The sequence below is a fragment of the Stylophora pistillata genome, chromosome 6 (assembly GCF_964205215.1).
Source record: "Stylophora pistillata chromosome 6, jaStyPist1.2, whole genome shotgun sequence".
NCBI lineage: Eukaryota > Metazoa > Cnidaria > Anthozoa > Scleractinia > Pocilloporidae > Stylophora > Stylophora pistillata.
The window spans coordinates 28,372,283-28,394,890 of NC_142524.1; the positions used below are offsets into that span (position 1 = coordinate 28,372,283).

The 22,608-nt window shown below is 38.2% G+C and overlaps 1 protein-coding gene across 1 annotated transcript; it reads right to left on the bottom strand.

The window, feature by feature from the left end:
• Window positions 1-858: 858 nt before the first annotated feature.
• LOC111329101 (calcium-independent protein kinase C) lies at window positions 859-21,803 on the bottom strand. Its single transcript, XM_022933703.1, has 16 exons — window positions 21,338-21,803; window positions 21,177-21,237; window positions 20,666-20,819; window positions 14,439-14,473; window positions 13,761-13,861; window positions 11,899-12,049; window positions 11,377-11,516; window positions 10,762-10,992; window positions 10,432-10,605; window positions 9,490-9,581; window positions 9,336-9,398; window positions 7,939-8,077; window positions 7,017-7,097; window positions 6,265-6,372; window positions 5,341-5,481; window positions 859-3,084 (listed from the first exon to the last, which is right to left on the bottom strand). The coding sequence occupies exons 1-16, from the start codon at window positions 21,653-21,655 to the stop codon at window positions 2,926-2,928; spliced, it is 2,148 nt and encodes a 715-aa protein (XP_022789438.1). The 5' UTR covers window positions 21,656-21,803; the 3' UTR covers window positions 859-2,925.
• Between the last annotated feature and the right edge of the window lie 805 nt (window positions 21,804-22,608).

Genomic DNA, 22,608 nt, shown 5'->3' on the forward strand with positions numbered 1-22,608 from the left:
TTTAATGCAGAAAGAGAACAATAGAATTTCATGGGAATCAGTAATTATATGGATAGAGCGCTGGACTGTTGTGCGGGAGGTTGAGGGTTCGAGCTCCGGCCGGACCAACACTCAGTCTTAAAATAATTGAGAAGAATTTGCTGCCTTTCTATAACATCAAGAAATGGTTAGATATTCTAGTCTTCTCGGATGGGGACGAATACATGGAAGTCCCGTCTCCTGCTGGGTTGGGGTAGGAGACGTTAGTTTCCCACACACGAGATTACTGTGTAATGGATGTCCTCCCCTGGGATGGGATGGGTGGGTTTATTGGGCCCGCAGTAATTGGCGTCAGCTGTTGCAATGTCCCAGCCGGTTGGCGAAGCTAAATAAATCTAAATGAAGACCAGGCCTTATGGTTGAATTTCTGGAGAAAAACAGCTTAAACCAATATAGTTTCGAGTTCGCTGTAACTCTGAAAAAGGTTAAGGTTGAAAAACATAGTTCGCGATGCTTTGTAAAAGGCCTTGCTTTTTTCATTGTCTTCCTCTCATGACAGATAAATTAGATTGTTTTATTACCATTACTTGAACATAATCAGGTCTTTCTTTGATAAAGCACAGACAGACCTACACAGGCAGTTTTAGCCCGGGAAAGAAAAGCCAAACGAATTGTATCGTACCTCAAAAGAAATCCATTTGCAGCTGATAAGTTCATATATTCTCACCACTTGCTTACTGAATAACATTGATATCGTAAGGAGAAGTTACATATAAATAACTTCTGATAATTAAAATTCATGATCTTGGGTGAAAAAAAAAGAAAAAAAAACGCCTAAATTTTCTCGCTACGGAAAGGAGGTAATGACAAGCAATCCTCTGATGTGTTTTGACTTTTAAATTTTATTACAGTAATTTTACATACGAAGCTAGGGATAACCGTTGATAAAATTCAAAAGAACTAATGACTCTTAAAACGATTAAAAAATGTAGCAAGCTGTTAAGCATGCAGGAGATAGAAATTTGTTACACTCTAGCACTATTCAACAGTCATCAATCTTTGACGCTCGGATCACGAAAACTGAAATTGAACCTTTCCGTTATGCCGTTCACCAGGCAGTAAAATAGTGATGGTAAAATCATGTGTACTTGTAGAACAACACGAAAATGGCGAAAGAGATAAAAAAAACATCTTTACGGTAACCACTAGTTCTGTAATTTTAGGTAATCTTACGAGTTACAAGAAGACACTGGCAAAATACCTTTACGTTATGAAAGTGTTGAGCGACTGTCCGTTTCACTACAAGTGCCTTTCAGATCGGATCAAATTCAAGAAGAAACGCATCTGTCAATACAGTCAATGATGTCAATAAAGTGTATGTATCTTAAGTCTCTGATTTCCCACGATGCTCTGATTCTCTCAAACTGGTTGTCAGCATTTTGACTCATCCACATTTTCAAGCTTCAATTCCCTCACATAACTTAAGGGTTGCAATTTCAAGATCTGATTGTCAATTTTCCTTTCTTGTAACCATATTATACTGGGTGGGCAAGTTCTAGTTTAATCTGAGTCACTTCTGCGCAAATTGTGCGACGCAGTAAAGAAAAACGCAACTCTCTCTTTTGATCATGAATTAGGCCTGGTTCCTAAGCGTTTCCTAATTTGCTTACCGTGCAAAGTCTTGTGACCAAAGCACACGAGAGAAGCGTCCCTTTCAGTGACGTCATAATTTACTAGGGACCAGGGTTGAACGTGCTGGCGAGGGCACTTGGGGACCAGAGGTGAATTAATTCTGTACATTTTAAAATCTTTCCTTTAAAACAATTAAAGCTTTTGATCAGTTACAAAGTAATTTACCTAAAATTAAACGGGTATTACACATTGTCCACAGTAACAATACTTTAACTAATAAAATGTTACTGCGGTCAAACTTGTTTAAAATAATGAAACTAGTTCTCTTGAACACAGTATTTCTTTGAGATTATACACAATAAATAACTCAAAATTAATGCGATGCATCAAAAAATTAACAATGAAAAAGTCCAAGTCAATCCTCGTCGCCGAATTTGAAAAGTCTGTTGTTGTTCTCTCTGAAGCGTAAAACACTTTCTAGATAATCTGTTTTAGTCCACAAGTCATTCAGCAAAAATAGTCTTCGGCCTAACTTTCAGTGACCCCGCTAATGCAGAGATGTGTTTTACGTCTGTCAAAAAGTTTTCCGAAAAAAAAAAGCATTTCAAATGTGATCGACTTCTCCGCCTCTTGGACGGATTTTGATTTGACAAGCAACAAAAATCAACTGCAGCTACAGAAAACGTTCGCGGTTCCTTAATACTTCGAGTTCGATTAACTATTATCGACTTCTCAACGAAGATCAACTTGGGCAAGCACAAGCGCTCTGAAATAACAATTTTGACAGTTCTTTAATACCTGTAAGACAATATTCCGATAAAAAATGTATTTTACTTCGCACAAATCGACTGGATAATGCAAAGCTCGAATGAAAAAAAAGTAATTAGTAAATCTCACCGTGACGCTATAATTTCGCAATCAAAAACATAATGAAATGTTATTTACCACGATTTAAGTCTAACTTCGGCTTTTTACGTACAGAACAAATACTGGAATTCTTTTGTTGAACGATACATTACATGTGGTTCCCCTAACGCACGACTGTCACGCTGAGAGACTAAGAAGTGTTGCGTGACAACAAAAAACGACGTAATTCGCGGAAACCACTCGGCAGCAAATGGTTACTACACAACTAAAGATTCCGCAAATCGACCACTTCAGCGCGCACAGTTCACGGCTATTTAAAATCTAAAAAATACACTTGCTCGATCACGTTCTTAAAAGATAAATTTTTTTTCATTTCGCAATAAAATTTCAAATTTTCTTCATCTCATGCTGTTTTTTATCTATGTACAATGTAAAGTTTTGCAGCTATTAAACAAGTCTTTCGCTCGCGAACAGAGGGTTGACGAACGAGAAGTCCTTGAATTCCTCCTGGTTTATGTTGGCGGTGATGTTCTTGTCAGTCGGCGTCAATTTAGGGTCTTCTCTTGTGAAATCCGTGTCGAAGTTCCTTACGTCCGTTCTCGAACGCTACGAAGGGGAAAAAAAGGAAAAACGTTCAACTGGCTCTTGTGCTATTACTAAAAGTTTGACGTACCAAGTGGAGCCTAAAACACATGCATGCCAACCGCCTCTGTTTAAAATTGTTCAAAAAGTTTTGAACTTCATCTCGCTTCCCATGTTTGGGTTCGTTTCTCTGTCCGCGGAAAGATTTAAGACGAATCGGAGAGGGCTTTGCCGTGTGTCTGCCCAGACCCCTTTCGCCGTTCGTTGATACCTATGGGGTTAAGAGTCGGCACTCTAAATCCCATAGGTATCAACGAACGCTTTTCATTCTACTAGTTTATTCTTTTGTTTCTCTCGTCACCACGTTCCCACTTAAAGCGTAGCTCCACTTTCTTCAACTAAACACACACACAACCCACAATTCCTCCACTCGCTCTGACAAAGGGCTAACGCTCAAGACGTCAGCTTTTTAAACTCTTTTCGGTAGCCAATTTACAATATCAACTTAGTTGATAAAACCAAGTTACCTCGTTACCTTTACCGACGCAGCACCACAGTTTCTCTAGAAACTTAACCCCTTTCATCATTTACAAACAGACTTCAGCTTAGCGCTCAGAGCAAAACATTGCGTGCCGGTGCAAAACAGGAGTTGTGAAGAGCGAGAGCTGGGGCGGATTTGACTCGCTCTAGGACACATACATATGTCAAGTTTTTTTTTTTTTTCAACTAGGTTGATCCTGAGCTGAAGAAAAAAAAAAACCTATCATCTATTCCGGGGTTTGATTTATCTTTCAGAGGTAAACTCTCATATTAAGTTCCTGAAGAAAAAGTTTTCTTTCTAGCCGAGCAATGGCAAAATTAAATGACAACTGACTGAAAAAGAGAAACCGGTCGCTTCGCATTATTTTTCCTGGAATGTTTGCTGGGAAAGTCTCACTTACGTGCACTAGATGCAGCCTTTCCTAATTCCGGTCCAAGTGTGCCTAGAATCGGCGAAAAAAGTCCCAGCTCCACTGAGACTTGCACCATGTCGCTAATTGGTGCAATCCTCTAAAATTCGCGCGTGCGTAATAACCAATTAAAATGACACAACCGGATGTGGAACAAAAAGGAAACGATTGGTTTATGACGCGACAAACGCTCCAATTAACGCCCAAAAAATACTCAACGAAACTCAAAGGTCAGCGGCAAAATTTAAAGTGCCAAAATTAAGAAATTCAAAATGAAAAAAAGGCACAGCGTTTTCGATGGAAAACACCGAAGAGGCGATTTAGCACTTTAGATGGAAATCCACCAGATCCTGAAGGTGTTCCATCGCACAGATGCTTGATTCTGAATCGGAGCTTCGAAGTGTTACAGAAGCCACGAGAAGAGTACAAAATGAGTTGGAGCAAGCGGTTCACAATGAAGGCAAGAAAAACGAGCAGTACCAAAAGCTTGCTTCGGAATACGCGGTCTTCTCCGAACATAACGACATCAGCGCTCAAGGAATGAACTCGCTGATGAGTATCCCAAGGGAAAGTGAGCATGGACAACAAACTGAAGATCGCCAAGACAGTGGAGAAAGGGAAGATTGTAGGGTTGTCAAAGACGAGACATGAAAAAGATGTCACTTCACTAACTTGAAAGTAGATCGGTTTCCACATAAGCAGGGTTTTTTTTTTTAGAATTAAACGGGACTATTTCAAAGAGTGTACGATGTAGACACATGCTCTGCAAAGGACGGCGATTCAGCAGACCAGCCTACATATAGCAACAAATAGTTATTTCGTTTCCAGAACGGAACTAGAAGCACATTCAAAGAACACGCGCGAATGTCCGCATCTCAGCCCGAGGCAAGAGCGCGAAAAAATGTCCAGAGCATGACCCTGAAAGATGCTTATGCACACCATAACTTTACATATTTTGTGGATTTGTCTGCATTAATCAAAACTAATCACGGCGTGGAAAAACATCACTAACGGCCAATGAGAACTGCGTGCAAAACACGCAACCTGCCTACAGCGCGGGAAAAGCGCGGGAAATGCGCACGTGACCAAGTCGCATTTGAGAAGGAAGTGCGAGTTTCCTGGACCAATCACAGAGAGAAGTAAAGAAGAACCATTGTAATCCCGGCATGCTATTAACACTCGATTGAAATTAGCTCCCCCGAGGAAAATCTTCGTAATTTAGATTACAAACTTTCGTCCCTGAAAACTTTCACCTTCATTTCTGCTTTGCCTCAAATTTACACTAGGAAAAAGTATGTAAGAAATTTGGACAACCGTCTCCTATACTTACTATATCGGGTTTAAATGGAGGTTCTATTTCCCTCGCTTCTAATCTGATCCAATCGACTTCCCTAAAGAAGGGATGGTCCAGAATGCTTTGCTCTCCACTCGCCGTGCAGCCAAGCCTTTTCATACAATTTTTCGTCATAAACTGTAGAGAAACAGAGCACAGTTAGAACCTGGGTTCCAGGACATCTCTTCAGCTTGGCGAGCGCTAAATACACGAAGTTGAGCGAAGTTGTACGAGGTCGAAAGAACATGCGTGAAACCGTGGTGAATCAAACAACATCCCCTGGTTAATATTTTTATTAGGGGAGGGGAGGAAGGTCTGATAAGGCTGAAAAAAAAGTACAGTTTAAAAACAAAGTTTGAGCAAAGTTGAGTGCGCTACAGAAGGCAAAGCACTATAGTGTGTTTTCTTTCACCTGAATTACCGTAGGAATGTTTGTCACACAATGCAACAATAAGGGAATTTTTGTCTACATTTTTTTTCCTATAAAGCTACAAAAATGTTGGTATTGGATAATCGAAATACAACGCAATTTAACACCTCTATGAAATTTCAAGTCGAATCATGACAACATTTAGAATTTTCTCCGCTAAACGATGCTAAAAATTAAAAATTTTGCGACGATTGCATGGGCCCCTATGCATTGTGCCACCCAGAAAGTTGACCGTTTGCGATGGTAAACATTTCATTGAGTTTCATTTGCAAGCTCCAAATTTCACATACTTCAAACGCTGAGATGCTACTACAATTCTTAATTCCTGATAAAATTTTTCCATTACCTCGACTACTTCCACGCCATAACAACTATGCTCGCGAAGAAAAATGTAAACAATGACGGCAGCAAAGATTCTCCCACAGAGCTTTCCCGATAGTCTTAAGAAATATATCGTCACACGGAAGGTTCACAAAGTGCACATTTCTTACCCCTTTCAGAATTGAGACAGCTTCTCTGGAAAGCCATACAGGATAAAGCACATCATCGTTTAAAATAGACTCAAACAAGTCGTCTTCGTTGTCGGCCTCAAATGGCGGCTGAGAAATAAAAATTAAGCTTTTAAAGCTTTACAAGAAGCCGTACCCTTTCCGGCCTCATTACATACTCTGGTTTCACTATTGAAAGTACATCTTAATGTTTCCAGTCAAACGGTCTTCTGCTAGCCGATGAGTAAATCCAACCTCGATGATTACAGGTTGACTGAAATTACTTGTGGGCATGGGCACACAGCACGCCTTGAGTTACCCCCAATCCATCCCATAAGCGCTTGCGCGACGAATTTCGTTCCAAAGTTATCGATCTTACTTGATAAAACCACAAATCAACGGCTAACCAGATACAAAGGCTAAGGTCACAATGAGCCAAAGAGAACTCGAATTCTAAAGAAGCAATTTTCCCGGAGCGCAGAGAAACAGGAGTACAATTGGTTTAAGTATTGTACCTTGTTGGTTGAAAAAGTGGTGGAAGTTTTCCAGACCAATCACAGGGTGTAATAGGCCAAAATCTATGCAATCCTTATTTTTTTTCGATATTCGATTGAAGTTAAGCTAAGGTAACGCTGTATGAGTCAAGGAGATTCCGCACAGATCTTAGTAAACATTCAAAACTCCAGCGATGGCTAAACGTGAGTGGTTTTTTTTTTTTAATTGTTGAATTACAAGGAAAATCTGTTTTCCCTAACCTGTCCTGCCATCATCTCGTACATAAGGACTCCGAGGGCCCACCAATCAACAGAGAACCCGTACGGTTTTTCTTGCAGAATCTGAGACAAATAAAAATAGAAATTCGATGACGAATGTGAACCGGAGAGGATTAACCTCGTCCCCCCCACCCCCCCCCAACACACACACACACAGAATCATCCTTCATACTGAAACAGTGACTGACACGAGGCCACTTAACGAAGAAGTGGATCCAAATAGCGAAGGAGAGAATAGAAATCCATCACACTTAAAGAAGAAATTGGTCACTCATAGGGTTCTCTTGATAAAAGCAGCCCAGATAGACAGTCACAGACATCCCAACCACAGAAGGCCCATTAACTTCAGGAGCAAAAGCTCAAAACAGGTTTACGTTACTAAAGTGATCTGTTAACAAAAGCAGCGAACATTAAAAGTCACAGATATCCCAACCACAGAAGGCCCATTAACTTCAAGAGCAAAAGCTCAAAATCAGTCGAAGATTTTCGTAAAACGCACGCTTTTGATTTGTATCGAGCACATATGGTATTACTTCTGCTTAAACACTTGTGATGGGGTAACATTATCGAGCCAAACGCGCTTAAGTCTCCTTCCCCGATTACAGCTTCTGCAATTAGCAAACGGTAAACACCACAGCGTACACAATTGAGTTATGGATGCACACCGAGGTTGCAAAGGTTGCTATAACATAACATTGATACATTGTGGCAAAAGAGTTCCTTTTTATTTAACAAATCTTACGTGACCGGAGAAAATAAGAGCGCGAATTCTAGTCTTTACATTTGCTCACGTCAGCAGCGTACACCCATGGCAAATGGTGGACACTGAATTGACCAATCAGACCGCGCGCTTTACTCGGTTATGTTATTAAAAAAAAAAATAATTACTTCAAAACAATCTCACCTCGGGAGCAATGTAGTCCGGTGTTCCACAGAATGTGTTTGTATATTCACCTGGTTTCATTCGCTCCTTACACATTCCAAAATCGGCCAACTTGATGTGACCATCTCTGTCTAATAGTACGTTATCCAATTTTAAATCCCTGTTGGACAGAATTCCTTTCGTCAAACTGTGCTTAAAAAGGCGGCATCGCAATTTGATTCACAGTTTTCTCATACGCTGCGTTCACTCTTGGTGCTCGAGCACGGTGCCCGGGCACGATACTTGATGGGCATTAATGTGAACACACCTTTTTTTTCTGGTACCCACGCCAGAATTCGGGCACCGTGCCCCCGTGCCCGATTACAAGGTATTGTCCTTCTACTCAAGCACTGAACCGGGCACTGATTTATCGGGTGCCCAGTGTCTGAACACAGCACCATTCTGTGCCGGTGACCTGGCACTACTGATGCTCGGGCACCAAGTGGGAACGCAGCCGTAGATACGGATCAGTAACTCTGAAGCCCATTAATTCGTCAAACAGCAATTCTAGAAGCAAATGACGATAAAATGATTCCTTGCCGCATTGTTTAACACTTTAACTCCCTGGGCTGACTGGCATCTAATTTCTCCTTGCAATATCACCCCTGAATCAAATTTAAAGGTCACGTGAATGATAGATATGATTACCAATAGGACGCTCCGATTGTGACACAAATTCTCCTTGTCAGAACTATAGAAAATGTAGAGAGAACAGCGAGGAGAATATGGAGATCAATAGAGAGATTTAGCACTACGTTCACGTGAAACGGTAAACGTCAGCTTGCCCTTTCGCGTTTCACGTAAAATAGCGCGAACCTTGCTGCTTTAGTTTTAGCGTGAACTCAGGTCATGGTGAATTTGAGGCGCCCCTGAAAGACTTACACGGAATAGTTTTGGAGCCTTGGGTTCGGCAATTAACTTCTACTCTGTGAGAGAAAAAGTGAAGAAAATCTTATAGACACGGTGAACGCGAAACAGGTTACCTTCACGTAGAAACGGGAGAGCGAAACCGTTAAACGTGAAAAAATGGCGGGAAAAACAAGTTCACGTAGTCACTCTTGCCGTTCACGTTTCACGTAAACGCGGTGCTAAATCCCTCTAATGTTCGGTTGTAATGAGTAAAGTCCAAATTTTTTATTATGGAAGGGCACGTTCTCTTAAAAGAATCACTAAGAGCTCGATGGCTCTGGTCTCAGACATCTGAGGTACTCAGCTCTTCAAAGCTTTCAAAAATGTTGAGCTGTCCAAGTCGCTGATGGACAACAAATTAATTGGAATTGCTCGGGCACAGCCCTGATTAAGTGTTCTGTAACTCCTATAGGAGAGGCAGAAGACGGTTTACTGATAAAAAAAAAAATGGAATGTTTTAACATCCTTACCTATATATAACTCCATTCCTGTGAAGGAACTGAAGCGCCAGTACAACCTCTGAAGCGTAAAATCTAACAGCACAATAAAAATTCATTTAAGAATGTGCCTGTCAGAAAAAAATTCATTTAGAGAGAAAATCGTAGATATAACCAGGGCGGGTACCTAGATCTCTTCTCATTGAATTTTCTTGCTTTTTGAATCTGAAACATCAAATCACCACCGTTCACATACTCCATCACAAGAAACAGCCGATCCTGAAACATAAGAATGAATCCCTAATCAACTACCATGGCACACGCAGTGACCTAAAGGTAAGTGCGCTGGGGTCTGGGTTCGAGACATGGTCGGGTCAATGTGTTGTGTTGTGTTGTGTTCTTGGGTAAATCACTTTCCTTTCACAGTGCCTCTCTCCACACAGGAGTAGAAACGGTTACTTGTGTTTAGGCCATTTCCGAATTACCTTTGGCCTCATTTTCAAAACGAGGCCTGGTACTCGACCGTTCGTATGCTTTGAAACAGAAGCCAAGGGTAATTGGTAAATGGATTATTGTCAGAGAAGCCTGATGAAATACGCGGGGGGGGGGTGGGGTGTAACCTTGCACTGGACTAACATCCCATCCAGGGGGGGGGTTAGTGATACTCTTAGTCGCCTAGGAAACCAGGACAAGGTCCTGCTAAGTGGGTCACTTGGCTCGAGTATAGATTAAAACTTTTTTTTTAATTTATCAACTACCACGTGTAAACGAATTAGTCACTCAGTTAGTCTTCTATGAAAATCTCATCAAGTTTTCCATGAAATTGCAAGATTTGGAAACACTTTCCAGGATTTCCCACTCCTTAGAGACCAAAACTAGAATTTCAAGACTTTACGACATTTTCACGACTCGTGCAAACCCCAGGTAACCCAGCCTGCGCGGTAGGAAGTGCGAAAGAGGAATTACGGTCGTTTTGCCTCCGAGTCCTTTCGCTAACGACCAGTTCGCTAACGTCTTAGGCCGTTTCGCTAACGTCTCATATGTGAAACGAAGGTAAATCTCGTGAACGACAGGTTACCCGAAAAATACAACGACAAAAACTGAGAAGAAAATGAGGAATGTTATTTACCGCTGTTTGGAAACTGGAATGAAGGGCTGTGAGGTATGGGTGACCTGCAGATAGCGCTAAAACTCGTCTCTCGATCATTGTGCATTCAACATCATCATCTTGTAGAACTGTCTCCTTCTTTAAGATCTTAATGGCATAAATTTCATCGGTGCCTTTTTTCTCAGCCAAGAGAACCTGGAAACAAAAAAAAAGACATATCCAAAACTACGAATCCCCTCGACGCCTCTGCAATTACTTCAATTTCAGCTCACCTGCGAGGATTATTTCTTTGCTTAATTATGAGAATCTTGACCTTAATGCACGACTTGAATAAAAGGACTTAGTTCCCACCTTGCCAAAGCTGCCCTTCCCAAGAACTTTGATAAAATTGAAGTCAGACAGGCCAATCTTCTTCTGTCGTCTTCTGGCTCCGGGGGAAGCTTCCAGGTCGTCAGGTTTTATGGAGAGCGAATCTAATGATCCAATGACGCTGTTGTTCTCCTGAGCATCCATGAGTGCCACTTGTGACGAAGAACGATCATAGGGTATCATTCTGTCCGATCCATTATATTGGATTGATGGCTGTTGGGTAAAGAAGAAGAAATATAAGAAAGCCAGTGAGTTTGTAGAGTAGGAGCTATGGTGGTGGAAAGGACATTGTGGGTTTCCTTGGGTAATATACCCCCCCGACCCCTAGGCAAATCTGTACAACCCCACCATGTGCCGCCAGTCCAGACACCCAGTAGAAGGTGGGAGAAAGTTTTGAAAAAATTCTACAAACTGGCGAGGAATGGCCGCCACCAAACAGCTTCAGAACTCACAGATGTCAGATGCAAAAATGTTGCAACATTCCGCGTGAGTCTGCCTTAATGACAATTTCAGGTGATAGAAAGAGCAAAATAAGCTTCTTGTAGTTAACGTTCTCAACGGTCATATAACTAAAAACAAAAATTCATATGTGCAAACCTTTTTCACTCTCATTGATTCTGATAGCTTGTTTACTGTGAGCCCCAAATCCCTCAGACAGCTTGCCATCTTTTTTGGATCCACCCCACAGTTATTTGCTACGCGCATGTGACATCTTTTGTGAACATTTAGTTTGCAAGCTGGGAGAGGAATGCACCACAACAAATGAGTTACAAAAAAATTAGACATCGTCATTAATCAAATACCCAGATACGCTGGGAGGGTAAGAGAAAACTATTGAACACACCCCTAAATATTTCATTGAATTGAAACAGTGCCGTGTGTGTTACATCTCATTATTTGAGGAAGGCAGATGAGGAAAATCCTAGGAACCTTGTATGCCTTATTTTTTAAACTTAATCCAAGATTTACAACAATATCAAATCAAGTAAGTCAGACAAAAAAAGAAAAAACTAGCGAAAAATATGCCTGTTTACAAAGCTTTGGGTAAAAATAATTTGCCCAGTAAATGAATAGTTGAGTTATAAGGGTCAGTATTTCTTCCCATGATGCTTTACATACCTTCACACTGCATTCCTTGTCTCACGATACCATACAGAAGAGAACCACAGTGATCACAGAACGTTGGTTTTTTGTAATTGTGAACTTTGAACCTGTGAGGAATATTAAGGTTGAACCGACGCAAAATTGAACTTTGCCGTGAAAGTCCACTCTACGGGGAAAAAACAAAACAAAACAAAACCATTATTAGTACACTAAAATTCCCTTCTGCACCATGTAATATTTCACTATCAACTGTCAGTAGTGAAGTACAAGATCTTCTTTTGGGGTACTTTAAGGTGGAATGGCCCGAAGAACATGTGACTGTTTTTTATAATTCTCTAGAAACCCACCAGCCCTACAACTCCAACTAACCAATTTCTTATTAATATTTTAGCTGCTATATATTTGAATTTGGTTTTACATCAAGATAAGACTCTTTGCTGACAAGTTTGTTTATTCTCGTCACCTCTGTGGAATATTTCCAAATTGTATGGAGAATTTACTTGCAAATCATATCTGGGTGTGAACAGGTTGTCTCCCATTAGTGATCATTACATAGTTTCTCCTTCAAATTCTGAGACAGTGTCATCCAAACAGGTGATAAGAATGAAGAAAAATATCACCTAGGGGATGTAGTCTTCAAATAATCACAACTTCTTAGAAAGAAATTTTAAAGTGTTGATGTTTAGTTCATGTTCAGTTCCTTTGCAGAGATATATCCTGATATCAGGTACTTATGGCATCTTTGGAAAAATGCTGGACTCCTCCTCATCTTTCAAATTAAATTTCTATACTATTCCTGGGTCTTGGAAATTAGTTTGCAAATTTCCATGAATTTTTTAATAACTTATCTAGCTACATTCTTATAGCTATTGCAAGTTTTTGTTTTCACAAAACTTTTATTTTATGACTGGTAAGTGCCACAAGCCAATATAAGACATTTTTATTTACGACAAATGATCTAAACTTGGCCTTACTTCACCTAATGAGCAATATAAATGTCTAGCCACATTTTTTTAAGATATTTAATATATTTGCTTATGAAAAACAGTGCACAGGAAAGTAGCACAATGCGGTCCCAGACAACACAATACAATCAAAGTGTATCTCATTTTCAAAGATAGCAGCATAATCTCCTGGATAAATTATTGGTTTTCTGTATGTCTGTGTCCTAACATTAGCAAAAAAGTTACATGCGACTAAAACATTACAGCAAATTATTTGTCTGATCACCAGTGTCTTCAATAACATTTTGCAAGACGTAAAAAATCAAAACAAATTCCAGAGAATTCCATCTCAAGGATTAAAAATCAATGATATATGTTGAGCTCTCATCCTTCTAAAATCTGTGACATCAAATAAAATTGATTATCTGGTGTTGCAAAGCACATCCTAAACTGGCCTGCACCACATACCATACTAGAAGCTTCTTTACAAGCTGTACAATGTTTTTTTTAGACAAGCATTTCAAATGAAAATAAATTATAAACCTTTTTTTCACCATTAGTTACGGTTGTCCACTTCTTAGAGTTAATTCTCATTACCTGTTTGCTGGATCATGTATGGATGTTATAGGGAGAAGTTACAAGTTAATCACTTCTGGGAGTTAGAAGGTTAAAGGAAAAAGCACACAGTCCAAAGACAAAGTCAACCCTAACTTGTTCATGAGAAAATCTGATTGTGTTAGGTCCAAATGAAATAGGAAGAAATTCCTTTTAAATTCACTTCTCTTCGAGAATGCACAAAAATTCTCCTTTCCAACAAATGACTTTATAATTATACCCTTCTATGCTTTTGTTGACAATGGCTCTTGACCATAGAGCACGGGAGAATTTCTACATTTACTATAATTATAGTATATGTATTACACAAATCAATACCCTGTCATCTTCTGGTAAAACTTCGGGGGGCTCTTGCTTTTCTTCAGAGCATTGGGAGACCATATCTAAATGACATCTCTTGTGAACTACACAGGTGCAAACTGTCAACAACAACAACAACAACCACATACAAAAATTAACACATAAATTCTTATGTGAAAGAAGGAATGAATGAATGACTCAATGAATGGATGAATAAATCAATGAATGAATAGATATTCGTATTCACCTAAACAAGAGAAGGAAGTAAACTAAGTAAGTAAAACTGAATTTGAAAGCAATCTTTGCAGTAGTGAAAATGAGGCCTGGAAAAGAAAAAAAGAAAGGAAAAAAGCAAAAAGAAAAATTCAGGCCTGAGCAGAATTTGAACCCACAACCGCTGCCATAAAGGTGCAGTGTTCTACCAACTGAGCCAACAAACCAACTGGGAGCAGGTTAGGTTGTTGGTTAGGTAAACAAATGAAAGAATGAGGAAAATCAAAATCAACTAACTATGTTACATAGCAGAAAAAAGACCCGAAACATTCAACTTTATTGTCAGATGGCCAGAACAACAACTTGAACAATTAAACAATTCTTCGCAAAATCCTATCTCACTGTCCAAAAAATATGTTATTCCAACTTCTATGCAGTATTTACAGAAGGTTTTCATCGATCAAATGATCATAATCAACACACCTTGGCATTGGTAGCCCTGTTTGTTAATGATGCCCCTAAAAAGAAAAAACAACAAGGTAGATATTCAGTTAACTCTTTAACCGCTCTACTCCCCAACAGCACTATGCATATTCTCCGTACTGTTCTCCATACATTTTGTAAGGTGCTGACAAGGAGAATTTGTTTAACAATCAAGAGCTTCTTTAGTTGTTGATCATTTCCTTTATTCTCATGCCCTTAGCGTTTGATTCAAGGGCAAAATTGCAAGGAGAAATTAGAAACTAATCACTCAACAACAAACATATGAAACATGAGTGAACTGCGGTTATGAGACGTATATAAAAACGATCCTTCGCAGTAAAGCACTATTTGAGCAATAGTGGAAATCAGACCTGAAAAAAAAAAAAAAAAAAATTTCAGGCCTGAAATTTTTTTCAGGTCTGATTTCCACTATTGCTCAAATAGTGCTTTACTGCGAAGGATCGTTCTTATATACGTAAACTAATCACTCTTAGGCATTAAAGGGATTAAACCATCAGTCAAGAGCGACCTACATGTAATTGTCCTTAGAGCAGTACTGCTGAATCATTCATTCAGATCATAAGAGTAAAGGAAATGATCGCCAATCTAAGAAGCTTTGATTGTTTAACAAATTCTCCTTGTCAGTTCCAAAGAAATTAAAGTGTATAGAGAAGAGTAGAGAGAATATGCATACTGAAATTAGGGTGAAAGAATAATTTTAATTGACATCGATGCTGTGGTAAAAAACAAATCCGCAAAGGTTTAGTGTGGTTTGTACTCTTATTCAGGGCTCAACACTAACTTTTCAACTTACTAGCCAGGTGGTTAGTGACATCTTAGATGTTTTTAGATGTGACAACAAATTCAGTCTGTTTACTAACCAAACTGGCTAGTGGAAATTGAAAACCACTAGCCAAAACTGAATTTCTACTAGTCTGTGGCTAGTGGGCTACCGTTAGTGTTGAGCCCTACTTATATCTACAATGCTACAACGCTACAATGCTACAATGCTATTTGTCATCACAGAGGTCAAAATTATGTGGACTTGCAAGAAGTAGCTGAGTGAGTCCACACCTCCAAAATTAATAGGGACTTTAAGCAAACCACGACGGCCACAGCAACAAGAACGTGGAAAAACAATAGATCTAATTGGCAGAACAATACCCCAGCGCGTGCGTTCTAAAACTTTGTACATTTCTTAGCCGTCCTTTGCAAAAGAACGTGAAATCACTAATATTTGCGTCATCTGCGAAGCGAAACCGCGGCAGCAAATTATTTTAATTAACATTTGGAACTCAATGCTACTTTTATGCGATATGTTGAGTTTGAGGTCTGGCGCCCTTTGAGACGGTAAACACATGCAGCCATTTTTGAAATTCTAACTAAAAGTAGAAACTCCTTTTTTAAATGATGTCTTCCATGGCGTTGCCGTCCTGACTTCTTTAAGTCCCTAACATCTTGTCTTAAATGAGCTTGAAATAAAAAAAAGTGAGGGTTAAAACTTTGAACACTGGTTTCTTGCCACCTTTGAATTTATCCACGTTACAATCTTATAATGGATTCTTTGCCCTAGAAGTATTCCGGAATGACAAAAAAGGGCAATTTTCAAGCTTCCAAAAAAACAAAAAAAAGTGTGTATAATTAAAATTCTTCAAAAAGCATTAGTATATAAAACAGACGTAACATCTTCCTGGCAAAATTAGAGGAAAAGTACTTTAGTCTAGACAGAAATGGGGTCCATGTAATTAGCAAGTGTTAAAATATAAAATGTGGGAATAAAAGTCCAAAATGTGTATAGATGATTAAGTTTTTTTGCAAAAGGAATTGCACAGAAGATCAAGAATATAACAAATAATATTTTTCAGCCCAATAGCCATCTTGATGTAGAAATCCCTCATCAAATTTTAACCAAACTCTGGCACTCTCAGTTTAATTGAAGTTTCTCTTCAAAACCTTTTCTTAATCCACATTGACAATAACAAAATGGAAAACTACTAACATGTTGATAAAACTTTCTATATTTTACAGCCTGTTTCCAATGACTCGACAGCAGCAATTCTCTTGGTCAAGTTTTAGAGTGTTTCTTATGGAAAAAGCTTCCCTGTACTGCAATGATCCCATTCAAACCACTGGCCATTACAAGAGATTAAAAGGCTAAAAAAAGCTCAACCACAGCTCCACAAATAATCACACTTTTAATTACCAAAACCACTGTGGTCTTAGCATAATACTTGGCTCATACAAACATATTTGAGCAGCTGTTGTCTGCTGATGATTTCAAACCCACAAACTAGGATAGTGAAACAACTCATGTTGGCATAAATAAAAAGCATGTTGTGATCTGATTTAAGGCATAGAATACATGTTTCTCTTAATTTTTAGGGTTCTACAGAAAAACAACCAATTTGAGCAACCCTCCCAAAATAGAAATTTTTCATTTAAGTAAAAGTTAGTTACACCAAAGTGTCAGAGCTTTCTTCAGTCTACTATTAAAAACACAATACCACCCAAGTTCAAAGCATGCTTGTTGACAACATTCTGACTTTTAATCTCAAAACTGAATGGGTGAAACATTTATTTGTAAGATTAACGGCAGAATGAAAAACATTAATTTTTGTGCCATACATAGTGAACAAAAAAAAAAAGTGAAATTACCATTGCAATAAAAACATTTTAAGCAGCTGAAGGTAAACTCTTTCTAAGCAAATTCTAAATCATCTTACCGGTAATGAACAATTTATGCTAAAAGGCCTCTCGAGAGACAAGGCATCTTTTTGAGGCTTTAATACATGTACACTCTGCAATAGCAGCTGGGCATAAATTTAGTTTAAGAACTACTAGAAGAATTTTGGTAATGGAATACAAAACTAGGTACAATAAGCCTATTATACTTAATAACTTGGTTTTATCAACTTAGAGGTGCCTGAAAACAAATTCTAAAGTTCTTGATTCAAGGGTTAACCCTTTGTCAGAGTGAATCGAGGAACTGAGGGTTGCGTGTGGTTAACCTACAGAAAGATGAAGATGTGCTGTTGGTGGTGGGAACAAGGTAATGAGAAAAAACCAGGAATGAATCAGTTGAATGAAAAGCATTTGTTAATAACATGACAATTTGGAGATAAATAATTTAAAATGCAAAGAACTCACAACATTTTAATATCCAAAGTCCAACACTTAAGAGGTTTGATTATCTTTTAGGAGAGAAAATAAAGACGGACCATGAAAATTTTATCAAAGTAATAAGAAGGACTAGACAAATGGATTAAAAAATATTCAAAATAAAATTCAGTTAAGACGAAAAGAGTGGTTGCCATTAATCAGGTAGTTAATCTACCTCGTAAAAAGCAATAAAAATTGTAAGATATGATTCAGTGTTCTATGTTTTAGCAGGTTTACATTATCCTAAAAGAATTCAAACCCTCAAATAAAGGCAATTTCAAGTGAACTAGGAAAATCCTGATTTTCATGCCACATGTTGATCAATTCTTAGGGTTTGTATCTGTTATTATAATAGGTCAAGAAACTTGATCAGAGCTTGATTTGACAGCCACAAAAACCCCCAGAAGTAGAAGTGAAATTATTTACAAATGTTATTCCTGAGCAGTTTTGCACTTGTTTAATACTAACTTGAAATGTAACAATGTGAACAAACATGTTTAAGCTACACAAGATTGACAATATACAATTCAAGGTCTTATTCTTCAGTTGCATCATGAAACCCAGCCTTTCACAAAGCACACACTTAAAGATAGTTTCACCCCCTTCCCTTCTGCCATCATTTACTTCCAAAGCTAACTGCAATAAAGTTTTTCTCTGTAAGAATTTATAACACACTTTGAACAAATCAGTCAGTCTCAGGTGTGAACAATATATCTTTGTTTTTTTCTGCTTTTGTTTCTTTCTCCAGTACACCACATGTTGACATATCACCATATTGATATCGAGATTCATCAAACGCAGCTTTCAAGATTAATATTTCATGGTCAAAGACTAAAGGAACAGACATGTCCATTGTCCAGTCTTGCACAAAGACTGTACTGCATAATCATTCCACAAGTTTCTTTCAGTTCAGGTTCAAGCATATTTTCATACTTGGCTGTAGAAATCAAAACAAAATTGAAACAAAGAAACCTGGATTCTACATTTCCTTTCACTCCACTTCAAGTACACTAACTTCTGCTATCGTTGTGATGTCATTGTAATTCATCACAGAGTCAAATTTGATTCTATGCTCTTAAATGTAAACAACAGATTTTAGCTCCCCTAGTTTGCATACAGCAAGTGGTCAGGAGTATAGTCTTTTCTTGATCATGCAACTTCTAGTTGCAGAATGTTTCCCCTTTTGCATTTGCTAAGTTATGATTTTAACTTATTTACTTCAGACAGTAGGAAAAAAAATAACAGAATTTCATTCAGTCATACCTGAGCAATTTTGCACTTATTTAATATTACCAGTACTGTCTTCCCCACACAAAATGCACAACTCATAGAAATGTAACAACATGAAGAAACATGTTAAACGTAAACAGGATCAAAGGTGTACAATTAAAGGTTGGATTCTTCAGCTGCACGACAAATCATAAACAGTAATAGCACCTTTGAACTTAAGCGCAAACCGTGGCTTCTTTTTCATCCATTGCACTCGTGCAGCGAAAAACTGTAAACATGTACATCTGTTTTGGCTGTTACACTCTATACAATAACTTCCACAAAATAAAAAACATATTTGGAACGTGATAACTTTTCCATTATCAAACACATTTTCAAAAACATTTTAAAGTTTGATCATACTTCACACACTTTTCATATTTCAGGATTTTTCTGTAATTTTGGAGAAAAATTTATTTCAGGGAGATCAATTACCTTAATGTATACCAAATTTACCCTTCGATAAAGAAATAATTCCAATTTTCCTCAAGTGATCTTGTTGACTCAGTATTATTTCAATTCAGTTGAAATTCTTCAACTTTCCTGCCATAGCACTGTTAATAATAATGTTGTGCAAATTTGTTTATATCAATCAAATTCACAAGCAACCATCAAATCATCTCATAATTCTGCAAAATTTGCTTCTTCTGCATAACAAGGCAGGCACCGAAAATTTCTCATGATGTAATAACCTCGCACATAAAAAACCAAACAACTTCTTAATTTAAAAAACAAAATAATAATATTAAAACTATATAAAATAAAATTGCATTCAATTTAATTATTGTACATCAAAATGACGTGAAAAGATGCTTCAAAGAGAAAAATAAATTATTTCGCAAAATTGTTCGCAAGTTGAACGTACTGAAACAGTCGTGGTGTCAAAGCCGATGTGAAGTGGCTCAGACAGACAGTAGCTTGGAATGTGCTTGGGAAAAAAAATAATACACATACGGTTGCTTACTAAAGGAGATCGCAAACCACACAGTCAAAACATTTAAAACAAAATTATGCATTTCATTTATCCCAAAAGTGTTTACAAGAGAAGTCACACGTAAGAAAATGAAACGGGAAACTATCCACGGTTTTTTTTGGTTTTTTTTTTTGACATAGATTAATTTTTAATAGGTTTAATCGTGTCCCATTCAACTTATTGCTACCTTTTTATTCTTTCTTTGTGACTAAAGGTACAGTGTCCTCTTGTTCAAAGCTTATAAATTGGTCACGTCGGTGGGGTAACTAAGATCGCCTGGAAAAGCTTTAAAAAGGGGTGATAAATTCTTAGCACGAATACAATCAAGTCGAACACTTCCCAGTTTAGAAACATTCTTTTAAAAGGATGCAAACACTAGAAAAGCGACTTCGTAAAATGTTTAATACCCCAGTAAAAGCTGTTATGATATTGCTTGGTAAACAAATACTTTCAAACCTCAGAGAAGAAATGTCAAGCGTGCCTACATTGTAAGTCACAAGAAGGTTGTCACTCAGGGTAACTCGAAAGGAAAAAGGTTTATTGAGCACGGCAAATTTTCCAAAAGAAGCCATCCTGCACGTAAAAACTAAATTGAGGGCATCTCGTCTAGCCGTTTAAAGTTTCGGATCATATTTTAAATGCAAAAGGAAACTAATCGGCCAAACCAGCTGAAAAGGAAAATGTCATTGTTTCTTTTTGTTGTGGTAGTAAGACACGTCGGCTTTCAGTCACACAACCAAAAGCGTAAATTATGGATCATTTTCATGCAAAATCATCCACAAAAGAACACAATACGAAAGCTATAACACTAAAATGTCTTTCTCACCAGATGAACTCTTTGCAGTGACTACAAAAAGTCGGCTGTCTGAGGAAGGTTGCCATGAATTTGTGGCCGCTTATTTGATGCACTCTTCGACGCACAGCCCCTCTTCGGGCTTTGATGCCGCCTTCCCTTTCCTTGAATACTTTTCTCTCTCTGTCTGTTAACAATAAAAACAAAAAACAATTCTTAGTTGAATGCATTTTACCTGAAACAAGAATTACTTAACTTAAATACACAGCTATTAGCGGCCTTGAATCACCACTTTGTCGCTCTGTAACACACAGTCTGCATGACGAATGAAAAGTCGATTTAGATCGAAGCAACATCTTGCGGCGATCGAAGCTCGCATCGTCGCGTTCTAATTCCACTTGTAGACGGTGAACACAAAACATTACCACACAAATTATTTTTCAAATGTCAACAATAGCATGACGGAAAGGTTTTCTGAGGAAAAAGTTTCATTCAGAGGAGATCACAAACGGTTCGAAACTCGACATGAAAATTTACAACTTACCTTGCATCGCCGGTTTAAGTTCGATATAAAGGTGAACTTTTCCTTCGGGCTCGAGTGGAATCTGGAAATGCATGATAAAATGGCATTAGATACAGACAGCATTGTGACTAATTAAGTCCCTTTAGAGAAAGAGAAACTCAAACAAATTGTTCTAACCGTACCCAGATATCAGAGGTTCCCGAATTGATGATCTCTTCCAAAGGCACAGACGAATTCGCCAGAAACGGATCGGGCGGCATTATTGCGTTGTGAAATACAGTTATTCCTAGTGTCTCTCCATTTTCTATCTCACTTTCAAACTCCTCGTTCCATATTGGCGTCGAAGTTTTCGGTTTTGGAGATGTCTGCGCTATATGAACATCATCCACATGAACGGATACATACGGATCGATAGATTTGACTCTTCTCTGAGCCAACATCGCCGGTTTTAAGTCTCTAGCCTCCAGCACCTTTAATTTGACGGAACCCGTGAACACCATGTCGCTGTCAAAAAGATCCCTTTGTCAAAGAATGGTACAGAAACACTTCTAAAACCTACGGGAAGTTCGGCATTCCCCACTTTGTTCGCGTCGCCGAAACAACCAATATTACACTCAGCTCTAGTAAATGATAACAATATTCTAATGAAATCACAGCGGAAGAGGACAAGAATTTCCCATCATTCACAGTACTTTCATGAAGTTTCGGAAAATTACGAGAACGTTCGGGGAAGCATCTCGACTATTTTCGGCATATTACGAGCTTCTTCGGCCAGGGTGCGGCAATTTGAGGTTCCGTTATGAAAGGAAGTGTTTTAAAAAGATAATGCAAAGAAAATGAAATGTGTAATATTCGTGTATTTATTTATTATAATATTTATCCAATCAAAAAGGGTGTGAAGCTCTGAAAGACGCTAAAAATATTCGAAATATTTTCCTTTCAGCGGAAAATTGGATTAGAAAGGATTCTTAACAAAATTGATATTTGTCACTTGAAAGTGATTGTTGTTAGAATTCCATTCCATTTACTAGAAGCAATCGTATAATATATAAACAGAGAGAACTTGAATCCGGCGATTACAATAGCAGACACTAAAAAAATCTTAAAACAAAGTTTGATTTTTTTGTCGTTGGATAAAAATATAAAGACGACTGTTTGGACGAACTCTGTCAACGATGAAGATCGTTCCTGATAAAGCGTCACCATGACATGTAAAAAGCGATAAATTTGGAAATATAGAGATAGCAACGGTCAAGAGAATATGTTCATTTTCTATTGAAGAAATTATTCGGCCTTAAAAAGATAAAAATAATTATAATAACTGTTTATGCACCAACAGAGAATTGGCGTGGGATGTCTGTAAATAAAAAAAAATATATCGGCGCCCCTACATGATGTATGGGTGGAGAACACCAACCAAAAAAGACGAAAACGGAAATGGTTGCGTTCACTT

What these genes read in the sequence shown, in the direction of transcription:
- LOC111329101 (XM_022933703.1), bottom strand. Translation starts at nt 21,655, where the DNA reads ATGGTGTTCACGGGTTCCGTCAAATTAAAGGTGCTGGAGGCTAGAGAC. An exon ending in ACGAGATGATGGCAGGACAG is followed by an intron (nt 6,373 to 7,016) that starts GTTAGGGAAAAC and finishes TTTATTTCTCAG; the next exon opens with CCGCCATTTGAGGCCGACAA. An exon ending in CTCCATTTAAACCCGATATA is followed by an intron (nt 3,085 to 5,340) that starts GTAAGTATAGGA and finishes TCCCCTTCGTAG; the next exon opens with CGTTCGAGAACGGACGTAAG.